At 52.8% G+C, this 17236-nt stretch overlaps 5 protein-coding genes across 5 annotated transcripts; 4 read left to right on the top strand and 1 right to left on the bottom strand.

The window, feature by feature from the left end:
* HER10_EVM0011601 (uncharacterized protein) lies at positions 1-2833 on the top strand. Its single transcript, XM_035481029.1, has 2 exons — positions 1-930; positions 1013-2833. The coding sequence occupies exons 1-2, from the start codon at positions 862-864 to the stop codon at positions 2390-2392; spliced, it is 1449 nt and encodes a 482-aa protein (XP_035331011.1). The 5' UTR covers positions 1-861; the 3' UTR covers positions 2393-2833.
* A 4964-nt stretch (positions 2834-7797) lies between these two features.
* On the top strand, positions 7798-8958 carry HER10_EVM0005939 (arabinogalactan endo-1,4-beta-galactosidase; the record flags this gene model as incomplete). The annotated part of the gene is made up of 3 exons (XM_035475540.1): positions 7798-7818; positions 7920-8803; positions 8859-8958. 3 exons carry the CDS (start codon positions 7798-7800, stop codon positions 8956-8958), a joined length of 1005 nt encoding a protein of 334 aa, XP_035330699.1.
* Positions 8959-11158: 2200 nt separating this feature from the next.
* On the bottom strand, positions 11159-12035 carry HER10_EVM0009306 (glutathione-dependent formaldehyde-activating; the record flags this gene model as incomplete). The annotated part of the gene is made up of 1 exon (XM_035478796.1): positions 11159-12035. The coding sequence occupies exon 1, from the start codon at positions 11909-11911 to the stop codon at positions 11159-11161; it is 753 nt and encodes a 250-aa protein (XP_035330890.1). The 5' UTR covers positions 11912-12035.
* Positions 12036-13243: 1208 nt separating this feature from the next.
* On the top strand, positions 13244-14231 carry HER10_EVM0010827 (uncharacterized protein). Its single transcript, XM_035480275.1, has one exon. It carries the CDS (start codon positions 13374-13376, stop codon positions 13920-13922), a length of 549 nt encoding a protein of 182 aa, XP_035330963.1. The 5' UTR covers positions 13244-13373; the 3' UTR covers positions 13923-14231.
* A 1501-nt stretch (positions 14232-15732) lies between these two features.
* HER10_EVM0011767 (glutaredoxin) lies at positions 15733-16628 on the top strand (the record flags this gene model as incomplete). The annotated part of the gene is made up of 2 exons (XM_035481188.1): positions 15733-16258; positions 16309-16628. The coding sequence occupies 2 exons, from the start codon at positions 15733-15735 to the stop codon at positions 16626-16628; spliced, it is 846 nt and encodes a 281-aa protein (XP_035331016.1).
* Between the last annotated feature and the right edge of the window lie 608 nt (positions 16629-17236).

The raw sequence follows: 17236 nt of genomic DNA, 5'->3' as shown, positions 1-17236 counted from the left end.
GAAAGAAAGAATCAAAACTTGTGACTTTGACACCGTTCCCTCGACCCCTGGCCTCCCCCGACGCCGATATTGACACACCTCGTCACCTTTGACTGCACCAACCTGGATGTTACAACCCGCCCGGCGTTCAACTCGACTTCTCCCAACCTTACCTTGATTGCTCTTCCTTGCTTCGACTCAAACCCTACCTTCTAGGTAGCCTCCTTCTATTATTCGCCTCAACTGCTTAAACCTCACAAAAGGCACTTGCACACAGCACTGCCGGTACTTTGGTCCAAGCTTCGGGTCTGGTCCGTCCGCTGGTCTTCTCATAACAAGTTGCTCTCTTGCTCTTGCGATACGGATTCCCTTTCTGGTCTTATTGTTTTGTTGATTTTTGATTATCCGTACGGAGTTGACGGCTCCATAAAGAGAAAGGACCAGCACTTGGGCCCACAACAGCGCAAACGCAACACGCACATCCCCGGGCCCCCGGTCCCTCGAACCCCGAATCGTCAATCTCCACAACTACAACTTAGCCAGTCTACCCCGAAACTTCGACACCATCATTCACTTCATTTCTTTTCTTCCCACCTTTCCAAACTGCCTCATTCAACTGCCCTTGGCGTCTGTCAACACCTGAAAGACAACCCCGCCCCCAGCTTTCTTCAACACCTGCATCACGTCAACAAGATTGCATCTCTGTCATGCTCCTCGGCCTGCCATATTTGAGCCCCCACGAAACACAGACGTCGACGTCAACATTGACCCCCCCGTTGACGACACGTGAAGACCAACCCACGCTCACCTTATAGAGTGGGACCCCGCCGACCTGATCACTGCTTTGGCACCCGATCATCAATATCCTCACCTGCCGCCAACATGCCTCCGAGGAGATCACACAAAAAGTCGAGAGCCGGCTGCAAGCGTTGCAAGTCGCGCAAGATCAAGGTACTGTCGCCCCTTTACAGACTTGGCTTCCGGTCGCCTTTACCAAGTATGCCTCTGTTCGCTGACATTGGCACTCTAATAGTGCGATGAAGTTCACCCGAGGTGCGGCAACTGCCTCAAGCACGGCGTGCCGTGCGACTTCGAGAACCCCGATATGTTCGACGAACTCCTCACCGCCCTCACACCCTCGAATACCCAATCGTCACAGTCTCCCATTGACAGAGCGTCATCCACAGCACCATCCCCATCAGCACACCGGGCAAAGACGCCCTCTTTTTCTGGCTCACCACCTGCCATGAACTGCTCACCGCTCTACACCACTCCTTCTACTGCTGCCGTATCTGCTACAACGACACCCAATAATCGACTTCTCGAGTTACGGTTGATGCACCAATTCACTTCCATGACCTCCCGTACGCTAGTGGTGAACACGCCCGCCACGCAGGATATCTGGACAAACACGGTTCCGAGGCTGGCCTTCGGCGGTGCCACCTACCTGGCGGATGCTATGCTTGCCGTGGCTGCATTACACCTGCGCTCCTTCAATCCGGACGACAGGGCACTCATCAGAGCATCTCATTCGTACATGGCATCTTCGCTAGCGGCATATTGCACAACTTTGCAAAACGGCATTACTGAGGCCAACGCCGAGTCTCTCTTCCTCACAGCAGCTCTGATTGCTTTCCAGTCAACAGCTACACGAATCTTTATCCGCGACGAAGCCGACCCGAGCGACCCTTCAAGCGCCTATTCTCTACCACTTTCTTGGTTCCACGCTTTCCAGGGTGTCAAAACGGTCGTGGCAACATCCTGGCCTTGGATTCGTAATAGCGGCGTTGTCATTCCCATCATCGACTCTCAACCCGTCCTCCAGCTGGATCTCGATGCGACCTCGCCCACCTCTTTCTTTGGAAAGTTGCTCGACAACTTGGACGAGGAGCTTCAAACCGAAGACACTCTTATGGCTATGTCAACTAGGCAATCGTACCAGCATGCTATCGCCGTTCTCAACTGGGCACACAAATTGCCTCATCGCGGCGCCGCCCTCGCTTTTCCCGCCACCGTGTCAAAGCGCTTTATTGAATTGCTAGAAGAGCGTCGACCTCGCGCCCTGACGATTCTTGCTTGCTTCTTCGCGCTGCTGAAAGGATTCGAGTCAGCAGTTTGGTGGCTAGATGGTGTTGCTCGGAGAGAAGTCATGGGTATTGTCTCCCAGTTTGAAGCCACAAGTCCCTGGTGGGAGCACCTTGAGTGGCCCGTGCGGATTGCTCTCTACAAGAACACCATCATTCCACCAGAAGTCTGGGGTTCAGACTGGGTTACCGAGGAAAGCAAGGCGGAAAAGGGCCACAACATGACTGCCGAGTCCTTTGTGAACCACATCGAAATCCTGACTGGTGTTTTTCAAAAAGCACAGCAGATCCCGGTGACAGGCATCACGATCCCGGCGAACGCGGTGTAAGCGCAACAGCTGGCTATTACGCAGACACACTCGACGTATGGGATTACGCAAACTCCAGATTGGCGAATGCTTAGATCGGCCGATCTTGACGGCATGAGAATTTCACATAAGAATGGAATGGTAGGAGTCACGGATATTAGGAGTTTCATGTGGCAAGGCTGCGGCTGGGTAACCTCTGGACAGAAGGCATTACGCATGGACGGGTCACTTTTGTTTCGACCTTACCTCTCTCCTTGCGGCCCACACGCCGTTCAGAGGAAAGGGCGAGACGGGGATTTATCATCATTATAACACATATGGGTAAGGAAATTATGAGGGACTATGGTTGAGCATTTTCGCGGAAATGGATGGTTACGGTGTTTCTCGGGTATCATATAACGGCTGATAGCGGGGTTCTACAGCCAGGACAGCTCAGGCAGAGCATATTTTTGACACATTTCCAGCATATGAATTTGATGACATCACGGATTGGACTTTTTTCTTGAAAAACGAAAACAAGGCCGGACAAGTTTTCCCTGTGACGAGGGACCATCCCTGAAAAGAGACGAACAGACGTTGGAATGTCCCGGCCATGTGCTTGCCTAGCCAGACATGCCATCTGCTCGCATATAAGATTTGACAGCTGCTTACCGGTAGTTAGAGGGCGTTGTTTGCTCAGTTCGGACGAGTTCTCCCGATACGTCCTCTTTTTGGCGATGCCGAGGGGCGGCCAAGCCAACGTTCATGCGCGCCATGTGATTGACGTCTGCCGGCCGGCCGGTCCTGTGCCGCACCTTTCCAAGGTTGTCTCTCTTTTGCCGCAAGCTCTTCCAGTAGAGTGTTGTTGAGGCAGGTCTTACCGCTGATATTGAGGCTTACTGAACCAAGATCCGTCTTTTCCTTTTCTTAGGGGCTGTTCCATCTTAGCTTTTTGGTTACGGTAGATCTGGGCCGATCTGCGTTTCTTGCCCCCTCTAGGCTTCTTAGCTTTTTGGTTACGGTAGATCTGGGCCGATCTGCGTTTCTTGCCCCCTCTAGGCTTCTCTCGACCGTTGTGCCCTGTCTGTCGGGCGTATGTTGCCGAGGTTCCCTAGCTAGGATTCTAGTAGAAGCGAGGTCTAGACTCTCGCTTGGAGTTGAGATGAGGGCTTTTTGGTGTACACCACTCTGGGAAGGAGTGAAGCAGAAGCATGTGGGAGCCGAATGAAGGGAAAGTTGGGAGGGAAAGTTGATGGAGGTTGACAGGTGCTTTACATATGACAGGCACCGGTTGAAAATTAGTCTTCTAACCAACTTGAATCCTGGGTAAGTGTATATAAATAGTATACTTTCCGTTTTTGGACAAAGAAGGGGATCATCGGGGAAGCCTCCCCGCTTCGATACGCTCGACCGGGAAGGAAGAGCGGGAGAATGGGGGCTTCAAGGACGTTGACTTGTTGTCGGGGCCGCGGAGCGCCGCAGGAGAGGCGGAGAACGGGGATAGTAGGGGAATGGAGGCAAGAGTCAAAACACAGGAGGTTTCTCTCCGCGTGAAACTACCGTTGGGAAGTGGAGATGACGACGCCTCCGGCATTGCTTGACTCGGAGGACCGGAGGACGGGGTTTGCGGTGCGGCGAATAAAGGATATGTGGGGGTTACCCCCGGAGGCGGTTGGATAGTTGCTTGCGGCTGTAGTAGGTCGCGAGCGGCCAAGCAGTTCAAGCGGGCAACGGGGGCCATCGGGTTATCGGAGTCGGTGGTCAATTTGGGCTCCGTGGTCCTTCGGCATAGAGTGGGATGGAGCCATATGACCTGCGGGAAGGAACGCAGATCTGTCGTGGCTGGGCTTGACTTGCGGCGCATAGCGATGGTCGTGGGGTATGTTTCGGGAATGAAGGAGGTTTCTATGCCGAGCTCGTTCTGTTGGAGAGTAGTTTACGTATTCAAGAAATGTTGACTCCCGTCCCTGCGACTTGATACTCCCGGCAGGCGTGTGTAGATTTCAAGTGCCGGATGATATTTCGGTCTTGTTACGACGGGCACAGGAAGGTTAACTTTGACAGTGGGCTGTGAGTAGAACCCAGAACCCCGGGGTTGGGTTTGTATCAAATAGCGATGTTCGCTCGGCAGTGGTTCCAACGTTTGTTCGGTCTTGTTACGACGGGCACAGGAAGGTTAACTTTGACAGTGGGCTGTGAGTAGAACCCAGAACCCCGGGGTTGGGTTTGTATCAAATAGCGATGTTCGCTCGGCAGTGGTTCCAACGTTTGTTGTCTTGGTTTTAGAGTTTACACAAGCTTGGAACGTCAGTGGACGACTCGTACTTTGGATTTCCGGGGGTTAGGGACAACCTCATGTAAGAGAATTGATGAGTGGCCAAACAAGTTCAGTCATTGTTAGGTACTTTGGTAAAGTAGTTCCGTTTTGAGTGTCCTGTTCGTGAATCTGCATGGCCACGTGTATTTGGAAAACCGTGATCAAGAGACATTCATCATCCTTGAGACGTCAGTGAAGAGGGCGGCTCGGGCTTTTGGATCCGGCAGGAGGGATGACCGTGGTGTCAGGATTCGATGAACGGATTCGCCATGGGGCTGGGCAACGTCCGATTTGAGTGTTCTGTTCGTAAAACTCGAGTACTACCACGTGGATTGAGCTGGAACAATGAGAGAGCAGGTTCTGGGATTATCAGTGGACGACTCGTATTCTGTGTTCAGGTAAGGATATAATATCGCGAGAGTTGAAAATCAGTTAGCTAGATGTAAGCGTTTTAGTTCGAGTGTCCTGTTCTTGGTCTTGAAAGACCGCGTGCGCGAAAACCTTGGTCAAAAGGCTTTGATAGTTCAGCAGCATTCCTGACAGCTTGCGAAGTTATTCGCTAACGCTGTAAAAGCTTACAGTCAACGTCAGGTTTATCAACAGCGAGCTTGCTGAGATCAAGCCAAGTCTGGGTTATCGGTTTCTCTTGAGGGGCTTCCCAAATCTTAGCCTTAATCCTTCCCAGTAACCCGAGATCCCGCCGGCAGTGAGTGTCTCAATCGAGTATGCCAAGGCAGAGTTGTCCCTCGCTCATTTCACGCCTCAGCATCCCGACTCTCCTTTCTCATACTGAGAAGGCGGGATCCGGAGGCTGGTCGTATTGGGAAGGTCGCCTATTTGTTTACCCGGCCCCTTTCCCCCAGAGCCACCGTGTGGACGAGATGCTACTCGGAAGAATCCAATGTCCATAGAGAACTGCCTTGACAGTTGTCAATTCACTAGGCTAGGTTCGTCTATTGATCTAGTGGCCTTGACAACAACTACCACGGCATCGAGAAGCTTCCATAGAACCAGTTGTCACAAGCAAACCGGTTTCACTGCCGACATCATCCCGCATCTTCGATGAACTGCAGGTTGAGAAAGAGAAAGACATCATCTAGTGGGGTAACAATCGTGGGGTAAAGACGAAAGAAAACTTTAACAAAGTGACAGCCAGCCAGCCGCCCCAGGATCATGAAGTTTCCACGAATCTATTCTCGAAAAGAGCCGGAATCCGGGGCTAGTGGTTTTGTACTGGGGCAATTTGACGATGCATCATTGGCGCGCATCTCATCGCTGGAGCCCCACGGGCCACTGCTAATCTGTTTTTTTGCGGCTGGCTGCACGTAGCTGACCTGCCGATAGACATCACGATCCACGGCAAATATTCGAAAAGAGGCAGCGAGGTCACAGTCACACAGTGACACATGGTGCGGGATGGGCTGCAGCGACGAAGCGAGCCGAGTTCCGTTTCCCGGGGTAATGTAGTAGTAGAAATTGCTGCCCTCGTGACGAAGTTGCACCACCCCAGCTTGGTCAAAGAAGAAGTAAGCGCCGACGGCTGTCATCTCAACTCGGATGGTATTCCGATCAACACATCACACTCTAACTTTCGCTATTGGATATCTGAATATTCATAGGGTGCGTCGAATGTTGGTCTGAAGTGATGGTAAGGATGAATATTTGATCATATTCCGATTGATTGCGTTTCGACAATCAATGAATTCTGAGGCAGATAATTGCCCTTCTCCGCGTTCTCGATAAGCCCGGAGAATTTGATAAGTCGGACATGAGGATGGACATTCGCTAAAGCTGCGCTCGGGGATAAGTTGCAGGTGTTCGGATCATGGCTCCGGACCAAGCTTATTTCAACATCCCCCCTGTCAAAATGTCAGCACGAAAAACCAAAATAAAGAAGGCTCTTCCGTTCTAGCCGGAAAGCAGCGATAGCCGCCATCGATTCTAGTGTAAACCTTGGGAAAAGGGTACCACGTGTGAGGCAAAGCTCGCGCCAACGGCTTCCGAACACACAATGTTTCGTTCTCTTCCTTTTCTCTCTTCCTCTTTCAAAGGGCGATCTCGGAAACTGAAACAGACCAGGGATGAACCTGTTCAACCTGTCATCTCGGGTACGCAAGCCACTCCTCCGACCAGCTCGGGCCTTCTCTTATGACCCGCACTTTTGGCTGACGACTTTCCGGAGTGGTAGACGGCACTTATATTGAAAAGAGCGGGCTTATTGACGCCGAAGAGGGCGGCTGGATCACCTGAGTGCCCGCTACGCCAGAGAGTTGAGGGGCGCAGCTCGCTTGCTGCCCTCCCAGAGTCCCAGACTCCCAGCAACAAACGAAAGGGGGGGCCAAACCTCGCAAAAGGTTCGCCAAGTTGAGCCAAGTTGACAGAATGGGCAAAAAAGGGTGGGGAAAATAGGCCATGATTGGAGGAGTCGCCAATTCTTCCCTGACCAAGGAGTCGCGCGATGAAACGTCAAGCTCTCCACAGCCAACTGGGAAGGACGAGTAAATCGAGTAAAGTCTAGTCGAAAGCCGGGCTGGGCTGCTTCTTGTTGGCTGTGGCTGGCCGGGCTGGCAGTTGGCTTTGGCAGTGTTTGGTAAGCAAACAGAAGCGGTTCGTCCCTTCTCTGCCGTAGCCGAATACTGTAGTGTAGTACAGAGGATGGGCTGGGCAATATGGATGAAGCAGACGCATGCCTGTCGGCTCCTCTTCGTCTTGTTAGTCTGACGGGTGTTGTGACCGGGGGAGGCTATACCAGGGTTACATTTCGTCTGGTGTCGTCTGCTGATTGCTGGTGAGTATTTGCTTCCGGTGACTATTGAAGCGGGGATTTTCCAAGAGATGGGTTCGTAGGATCCCGTCAATTAGACGAAGGGACGGGACGGGTCTGTCTAGCTGATGCTCCGGAAAGGGGACACCAAGAAGAGAGAGGTGGAGGAAGGAGTATATACCACGCTTGGGAGCAGGAATTTCACGAAGAAGGAGAGAAAGAGAGGGAAGCTTCACTCGTTCTTTGTCAGTCTTCTTCTTTACGCTGAGAGGGGCCTTTGCTGTCTCCCTTTCTTTCCACTCTCTTTGATCAGAGAGTTCCGATAATAGCCCCATCGTCATCGTCGATCGATCGTCGTCGCCCAAAATGCTTGCCTCCCTCGCCTCCGTCTTCCTCCTCGCCCTCTCCACGGCCAACGCCGCCTTGGCCTCCTCGCCTCCGTCTTCCTCCTCGCCCTCTCCACGGCCAACGCCGCCTTGACCTACAAGGGTGTCGACTGGTCCTCGACGACCATCGAGGAGAAGGCCGGCATCAAGTACAAGAGCAGTGCCGGCACCTCCCAAGCTCTCGAGACCATCTTCAAGAACGCCGGCGTCAACTCGGTCCGCCAGCGCGTCTGGGTGAACCCGTCCAACGGCGACTACAACCTCGACTACAACCTCGCCCTCGCCAAGCGCGCAAAGGCCGCCGGCCTCTCCGTCTACCTCACCCTGCACTTCAGCGACACCTGGGCCGACCCGACCAAGCAGGCCATCCCGTCCGGATGGCCCTCTGATATCGAGAACCTCAGCTGGAGGCTCTACAACTACACCATGGACGTCAGCAACGCCTTCCAAAAGGCCGGCGTCCCGCCCGCCATCATCTCCATCGGAAACGAGATCCGCGCGGGCCTGCTCTTCAACACGGGCAAGACGTCCAACTGGTACAACGTCGCCAAGCTCCTCAACTCGGCCGCCTACGGCATCAAGGACTCGACCCTGAGCCCCAAGCCCAAGATCATGATCCACCTCGACAACGGCTGGGACTCGAACCTCCAGGCCAACTGGTACACCAGCCTCTTTGCCCAGAACGTGCTCAAGACCACCGACTTTGACATGATGGGCGTCTCCTACTACCCCTTTTACGGATCCGGCGCCACCCTTGCCGCGCTCAAGTCGAGCTTGTCCAACTTGGCCTCCAAATGGGGCAAGGAGATTGTCGTCGCCGAGACCAACTGGCCCACGAGCTGCCCCAGCCCCGCCTACGCCTTCCCGAGCGATCTCAAGAGCATCCCCTTCTCCGCTGCTGGCCAGACCACCTTCCTGAAGAAGGTTGCCGAGGTTGTTGCCGGTGTCAGCAACGGAAAAGGCCTCTACTACTGGGAGCCCGCATGGTGAGATTCCCTTCTTTCACGTTTACTTATCATGACATTTACTAATAAATTACAGGATGAACAACCAGGCCCTCGGCTCTAGTTGCCCTTCCAACACCCTGTTCGCGTATCCCGGTACCGCCCTGTCTAGCTTGGATACCTTCAAGAGTATCTAAGAGGGCGTCTTTCCATGTTGATGACGGGATACCCAGGAATAGTGTGGGAGGAAGATTGTTTATGTTGACATCAGCTCGTCTCATAGTCGTCGGAGAGCCTTTTCTTCGAGATGGAGACTGCGTAAATATCGTTTACTTTCATGACGTACATATATTTAGCGTTGTTCGTACATATTTGAGCCAGATGAAGCATAAACCCTGGCGGTATATAAGCAACCTTTATCAGTTCAATCATGATGGCCGACTCCATCTCGCTCAATCTGAATCAATACGCAGACCCCTTTGAACGGTTCGTTAAGGTCAGCTATGTTATGAATCAAGACTGCATGGAGTTATATCATGCCGCTTCTTAAGTCACCTGCAAATGGCAAGGGGTATCTGGGTACCATTGATGACCATTTAAAGGCATTGTCTGCTCTTAGAATTCTCGCACGGTACTTTTGCATCTGAAGAACGTGGCAGAAGATCAGTCTCATAAATATATATTCTTATCTCAAAAAACATGGTTTAGAGCTGCGACATTGGCAGGTGGATCCGGCTGCTCCGGGTAATCGATCCTATGTATGTCTTGCAGACTTAGTCTCCCATTTTGCACATATTGATAATGCAGGCGGCTTGAAAGGTCTCAGCCGATTGACGATTCCCGCAATGGCATAGAACTCCCTTGGGAGATGGATATATGAGAATCAAATAGACAAGATCCTGCTACGACAATTACACCCGCCATTAAATTCTGATTTCAATTCACAACAGGAAGCAAAAGAGTTCACCCCGCCGGTACCGATTTGGGGGCTACATCTCTTGGTGCTCGTGCTGGGATCCGAACTCGCTAAGCCTGTCGTCGAGTAAGGCTGGTTGGCGTGAATAATTTGGTGACCGTTGAACCACTCCACCACCCACGCCACAGTTTGACCTGACCCCCGACCTAGAGGGCGCCTGCTGTGCTGGTGCCGGGAATGGAAATGACGGGACCTATATGGGTATTTTCTCTGGTGTGTATTCAGGCCGGGTGGGGAGTTGAAGTGATCGGATGAAAGGTGGGAGGTGGCTGGAATCAGGGTAGCGGGTAGGCACGCTTTCATGGGAAGGAAGGTATGGCCAACGCCATATACCTTTCATTGGCGTCACCTTCCCGGCTAAATTTCTCTAGACGAAGCGAAGAGGTTCTCATTATTCACCTATTCATGGACACATAATAGTACATCAAGCTAGCGATCCTCATATCCGAAAACAAAATATGTGATGACCAGGCTTCTGTCGACTCCGGTAGATGAATACATGCTGCTCCTGACGATCATGAAATGGGGATCAACTCAGTCAAGACTACCGTCTAAAAGGGAGTGTGAGCCCGGGTACATAGTAGCGGCCTGACCACGTCATGAAGTCGATGACACGTTCGGGACTCGTGGCGAACTCTTGCCTCGTACCAGCTTTTAAGCTACCTTTCCTTAGGAGCTCTAGGCCATGAGTCTTCCTATTTCCATGTCGTTAGCCCCAACAAACTCCAGATATTCACCCTCTGCCCGGGAAGTTCCATCAACGGCTACTCCCGAGAACTGAAGCTCGATCACCGATCCTCCGGACCTTATCCTCCTCGCCAAAGGACTTGTGCAAGTTCAGTTCACCTCCGAAATCCTTCATCACAGAACTCGGGCAAACATCGCAAAACAGCACATCTTCAAGGGAGCATAGCGGTCATCTGATACCCAACGCTGTAGAATTTGAACCCTGGAATGGGAGCCTGGGCCCGAGCCTGGATCTTTGCTTCGACCTTGGCAGTAACCTAAGACATTCCCAGGCCTGGACCGCGAAAAAAGCTGTCTAGACGGACCCAGGGAACCGGTCAGTCCTAAAGCTAGGTATATGAGAAAGTTTCACATTTTACTCCCTTTGATCCAACTGCCTTTGTGTCAAGGTTAAATCGCCGACCCCTTCCTCCAGATAGTACATAATACTGAGGTCTAGTCTGAATAGGAAGCAAGAAACTTGGACCGGCACCTCGAGCTGGTCTAGTGTCGGCCCTGGGACCCATACGGCCGGTGACCCCTCTCTGGTGAAAAAGACTGGAGTATAGGAAGAAGGAAACATACGGCATGAAAGAAAAGACAGGGATGCAACCAAGAGACAAGAGTAAATTCCAACAATCAATCAAGCAAAACATGCCACTTCTGAATTACCGCTCACTTTTCACTGCTATTCACTACCCATCTAGCCCATTCTCCTTCCTCCACTCTCTAATCTGAACGAGTAGCTTTTCCCGACGAGCAAGGCCTTGGGGACCCCAAACGCCTTCCTTGGTGGGATAGAACTCGTCAAAGCGAGGCTTACCATCGTCGGCAACCTCGACGAACGGCAGCTTACTGCGCATGAAGATGTAGACATCCGGACCGCCCAGCAGCACAGGCGAGTCGAGGGTGCCGACGCGGAGGAATTTCATCAGGGGACCTGTGCCGTCGTAGTTGCTCCAGACGGGCGTGAGACATATGGGACAGCGAGCAATGTGCTGAGGGGCGCCCGAGTCGGCGGGGACGGGGAGGATCACGGGTGCAGGGATATCTGCCTGGGCGCGGCGTTTGCCGGCATCGCCAGTATCATCACCGCCCTTGCCCTTGTTCTCGCTCGTCCCGTGGACATCGTTGGCGGGCCTGGACTGCTGCTGCTGCTGCTGCTGCTGCCTGGGAGTCCAATCATCAAAGGCAGACTCCGGAAACGACGCCAGCGGCTGCAGCGGCGATGAGGCGGACGAGGGCTTGCTGGGGAGGAGGGTCACCTCGTCTCCCTCGACGACGGCGTTGAGGGCGAAGGCGGTGCCGGTCTCACGCTGGCAGGAGGTGCAGTGGCAGCAGTGGACGACCATGGGCGGGGCATTGAGGGAGTATCGGATATTGCCGCAGGCGCAGCCGCCGGTGAGGGGGAAGATGGAAGGGTCTTCTTCGCTGGTGGAATGAGACATTGTGGTGTTTCGTTTCCTGTTGACTCGTTGTTGGTTCGGCTTTTCCCTTTTCTCGACGGTTGTGGCCCGTTTCGGTCGTGCGTAGGTGGAGAGACCGGGTAGTTTGCGTCCCGGGTGATCAACGATACAGGGTCCAGACCTGAAAAGATTTGCTGACGGTTGACAGGTCTCGGCGGTGTGCGTTTGTTTGAGAATTCCAGATGGTGGTGAGGGTTCGTGTTCTCTTCGTGCAGAAGAGGGGTGGGAAGGGGGTGGCAGGTCTGCCGTCTGGGTTGGCAAAAGTGTGTAAGTGGAATGTCTGCGGGGGGCTGGGAGGCAGGAGAGAGTGACTTACATCGGTCTGAAAGAGAGGAGATGTCTCGGAAGGACCCTGAGCCTGGGCAAACAGAGTCAGAAAAAAGTGAAAACTTTCTAAAAAGAAAGAAAAGGATGGATGGGTAAGAGGAGGAAGAAGATGGAGGGGAGAAGTGAAACGAAAGGGCGCGAGGAGCAGGAGAAGGAGGGCAAGGCTTTGTTGACAGGCGAGGAGGTGAGGGAATTCGAGCGTGCCCAGTCAGCGTTGAGGTGATGGCCTGAATAGGCAAGTTTCTTATCTAATCGCTGCAGATGACACTTTTCCCCTCTTCTGCTGTGCCCTTTCTCCTTTTATTACCCTTCGGCAGACAAAACCAACCCAAGAGAAGCAAAAGAAGCTGACAAGCAGCAGATGATAAATTGGGCAAGTCTTGAAGTTTTCCCGTGATTCATCTAGATATGATGTGTCGTTTGATGGACGTGACAATTGTCTACTGTGGATAACCCTTGAACCAGACTCGTACATGAAATTTGGGCATAGCCTGACGATCGAAGTCTCCGCATCCTATGGAAAAGTCGGTATGGCAATCCCTAAGACTGAATGAAGCACTGGTGTTGTACGATTCTCTTGGCTCCGGGGGTTCCAGGCATTTTGAAGAGGTCATTAATGACAGCCGTGGTGTTATGTGTGGTGTTGTGAAGGAAGGGGTTGGGTGGTTGACTCAGACGGACCCTGGAAGGGGGCTCTCGCGCCCCACGGCTTACAGGTTACACCGGGCTTGAAGCATCACAGGGTCTGAATCGTTCTGACCTAGGTGGGAGGCACACACCGAGACGGAGGAGGACCGCATTCCGATCGAAGGCGGGTTTTTCATCGTTTGACGCCGGCGTGATTGTCCCAATTTTGGACACCGTTAGATGACGTTTGTGGTGTTTTTTTTTCTGCGTCATTTGTCTGGTAGCAGAAAAAACCGTTGAGTCTGGGATATAAACCGTCGGCGCCCTCCAGTTCCGTTCTAGACCTCTCGATACAGCCAAAATATACAAAACACTGCAAAGGGAACGCGAGTTTACCAACCTCAGCTCTGGAATTCATCAAGCCCAACCAGCCAGCCACCTCGAGATCGAGCCCAGAATTTAAACACGCCACGCGAACCCGCCTACGATAATGCAGCCCACTGCCCTCTTTGGAATTCTGCTGCTTCTCTCTTCGCAAGCACAGGCTGCACCGTCGTCGCTTCACTCTCACCTCCAACGCCACAGAGAACGCGCCGCAACACACGCTCACTTGAGCCACCAGCACGCAAAGTTAAACAAGAAAGTCGAGCCAGTCGAGCCCGAACCCGAAGCGATGAAGACCTTTAGAGACATCGTACCACTATTCCAAAATCTCATTGCCACGGAAAAACCATCATCACCGTCACCCTACGTTGAGTCGACGTTGACGCCTCCTCCGTCTCCAAAGCACAATGATGCAGCATCAGATCACATCGACTCAGACTCCGACGACTCACAGCAACTACGGGGAGTGAGGACGAACTCGGTCCGCGAGCGACAGACGTTACCTGACCGAGCTAAGCTGGCGGCGATGGGTCGAGGGCAGAGCCGCGTGAGGTCGGTCGCGGATATCGTCGACAGCCGGCATGCCGACTCTGCGATGCGGTTGCTGCGAGCTCACGCTGTTGTCAAGCATAACAGATTTCAGCGCGAGATTTGAGAGAGAGCGTGATGGAGATGGCGTGTTTCCGAATGCTTGTATTTAGATTTGGCATGAGTTGGGCTTTTGACAGCTATGATCTTGGCGGCTGTTGACCCAGCTGCCTAGTAGTTTGTGCGTGCACGGAATGATGAGATGAAGAACCTAAACCCGCTGCGGGATCGGCGGGACGCGCGACGATAGCAATTGATGACAGGGCTGGCGATATTTTTAGAATGTAGAATAATACCACTTTTCGCCTATAATGGACGCTTGTCTTGATTTTCCAAGGTGCCTTGCTTGATGTTGATCGTTGGCTGAGGCGAAAAACCTGCTGGACTTGTCTGAGAAGAATTGGACACTGAGATGCGATTGTCGGTGATTGCGTCAGGTATGGGGATGAAGTTCTCCATCTGTTGCAGGGAAAGCTGGTAAGCATGGGCGATCTGTTGGCGAAACCGTGTCAGCAGCGCTCCCATATCCCTGTTAGCATCGAGCAACACTGTAAAAGCGGGCTGCTCAAGTCTCTCGGAGACAAGAATCGTCTCGCCAGCAGGTGCTCAGTCTGAAGCGGCTAAAGAAACGTTGGCGGTTCGAGATGTCTCCCTTTCGTTATGACGGCATGCTGATGACCTTGGAGTACTTGGCACCTGGTAGGTTTATCGTCTTGACGCAGCCGCGGAATAATTGAGTAGATTGACGATTGACAACCTGTCACTGTGATTTGTACACTGAGGCTCCGGCGAGGGAAAGATGAGATGTGTTTTTGTTTCGAATCGAGTCAAGCCGTCCCGTCATGTTTCCTTTGCGCACGGAGAACGGCCCCGCGATCCATCAGGGTGACGATCACCCGAGCCGTATAGATGCATAGAAATATACTGTTTTGAAGCTGCCTTGAGAGGCGTCATGTACAGTGTGGATCATCGTTAAAGACGGTATTTCTTGGACCCACTGATTGGTGCATAAAGCCGGACCTCCACCGAAGCTGGCTCTCCGATGGTGATGTGCAGCTACGGAGTACGGGGTTCGAGGTACTTTGATCTTGGCGTGCTCAAGTGGCCCGGGTATTTTCCGTCGCGGTTTGGCTTCGGGGATTGGCGCACCTCAGCTCTTCCCCCAGGATGAGAAGTCGCCAGCAAAGCAGCATTTCCGAGGTATTGACGACCTGGCTCTTACTCGCTTCATCCTACAGTGCATCGTGTACCTTTTACTTAGGGACCCCGTCTGTTCCAACCTGCCATCCTGCCAGCGCACTTGCAGTGGTTAGTCACGGGAGCCAAATTGTCGATCCCACTCCTACCTACTTACCATAGGTAGCTCACCTACCGTCTCCATCATCCCCTTTTGACACTTCTCGACTTCACGATAGCGCGCGCGACGCCTACAACCACGCACCCCTTTTTTCGACACCCGACAATTGACTAGCACTACACCTTTGCTTGCGATCACCAACGAGCCTTCGCACTCCCTGCGCCGTGATTGGGGAACTTCCTCTGGTCCATCCTCCCATCGCTAGCCGGCTTCGAAACGTCCTGTTCAAAGCGCCCAATTGCTGGGGAAGCTCCGATACGCTTGGGCTTCTGCATCGTTACACAAAAGGGAGCCTCACATCGACAGCCATTCCTCGATTTTGATCCCACCGCTGTCGACTCCTTGCCACCGTGGCATTCACCGACAAAGCCTTACGAGGGACGCACCGCCTGTCGTACCATCCTGCCGCTCGGCATCAACGTGTTTGCGACTCTCAGTACCGACTTCTCGAATCTGCTTCTCACGTCGCATTCAAATACCCTTGCAAGCGTCGGCCGTTTCGCGACACAAAATATTCGAGATGCCTTCGCAAAGGCAGTTGCGCACCCTCCTTGTGGGTGTGCTGATTGGTGTCGTTTTCGTCTTGTTTTACACATCTTCCCTGCGAGCGAACGAAGTCAAAGACGAGCGGACCATCCAAGATTTCTACCACAAGACGGTCAATGGGTTGAAACATAAACAACCGCCGGGCCAAGCGGTGCTGGAAGGGAATAAGCCCAAGGCCGCTGGCCACGTGCCTGTTGACAAAGATGCCGATGGCGACGTTGACGCTGACGACGAGAAGCTCGCCAAGGATATGCAAGGACGCCTAAAGGCCGCCGAAGACAAGGCCAAGGAACTTGCCAACAAGAAATCACCACTGAAGCCTGATGCGCCTAGCGACGTCGTCGGAAAGGGCAACTCTGCTGCTGGACAAAAGAAGAAGGAAAAGGCGGCGAATGGCAAAGAAGTCTCCGAGACTGAAGAGGAGGAGAAGAAGAAGGACGAGAGCGATGAGGAACATGCTGTCGAGGTTGAGTTGAACTCCATCTTGAAGAAGTCACCAGGTATGTCGACGTCAAGACTCGTGAAACGATTGCCGGCTAACCAGACCAAGTCATCATCTTTTCCAAGTCTTACTGCCCGTACTCGAAGAAGGCCAAGGCATTGTTGCTCGAAAAGTACTCGATCGAACCTACACCGTACGTTGTCGAACTGGATAAGCATCCTCTTGGCCCTCAGCTGCAGGCCTTCCTCGGCGAGAAGACTGGCCGGAAGACAGTTCCCAACATCTTGGTAAATAGTGTGAGCATAGGTGGAGGCGACGATGTCATCGAGCTTGACAGCCAGAAGAAGTTGGTACCCAGGATCATTGACCTTGGGCAGAAGAAGGTGGAGATGAAGGAACGGTCTGCCAACAGCCAGAAAAACAACTAGCTCTCTTGAGTCACTCAACTTTTATTTCTACATTTGCTCGACTTCCACCACATGGCATCATCGTGGGCGATTCGAAGCGGGCATTAGGGAACCACGGGAGTTCGAACTGGTGGTGGGTACCCCAGTGCTGGACATTGCATATTTTTGGCGTTGGTGATCGGTTGAACTCGTGCGCTCTCGGCGGCGAGCACTCAAGGCGACGACATGGGCTCTCGCCAGAGCCTGAAGGTTGAACGAAGCGCGGCGCAAGTTCCGTAATGATGAGGGACGTGTACGAGTAGTATGGTTGAAGATGCTAGGGCGACACTGGTAACCTGGCATCGCCTCCTTGTGCGGTCGTATATACACGCAAATGGCTCGCTGTCAGCTTGTGTCCTGTCCTTGTGTGCTCACAAACCATGAGTTCATTTGGCAACAGGCCGACAAGATGCTGCTCCTCCTGTGGACTTAATTATCATAAGATCACGAGCCTACATGAAAACCATATCGGCCAGCTTCTCTTCTGTAAGGTCGCGGGTTGGAGCCGACTTCCTAGTCAACACTTTTCCCGCTTCGAGTTTGATTAGGATTCCGTCTATCATCAAAGGTCGTCTAAGGTATAAGGATGC

The sequence above is a fragment of the Colletotrichum scovillei genome, assembly GCF_011075155.1.
Source record: "Colletotrichum scovillei strain TJNH1 chromosome Unknown Contig00008, whole genome shotgun sequence".
Lineage (NCBI taxonomy): Eukaryota > Fungi > Ascomycota > Sordariomycetes > Glomerellales > Glomerellaceae > Colletotrichum > Colletotrichum scovillei.
Note: the sequence above shows the minus strand (reverse complement) of the source record. Positions and strands in the feature narration are given on the sequence as shown.

Excerpts from the sequence above, each read along its gene's own strand:
- HER10_EVM0011601 (XM_035481029.1), top strand. The coding sequence starts at position 862 with ATGCCTCCGAGGAGATCACACAAAAAGTCGAGAGCCGGCTGCAAGCGT. Across the intron at positions 931-1,012 it reads GCAAGTCGCGCAAGATCAAG|TGCGATGAAGTTCACCCGAG; the intron begins GTACTGTCGCCC and ends GCACTCTAATAG.
- HER10_EVM0010827 (XM_035480275.1), top strand. The coding sequence starts at position 13,374 with ATGCAGCCCACTGCCCTCTTTGGAATTCTGCTGCTTCTCTCTTCGCAA.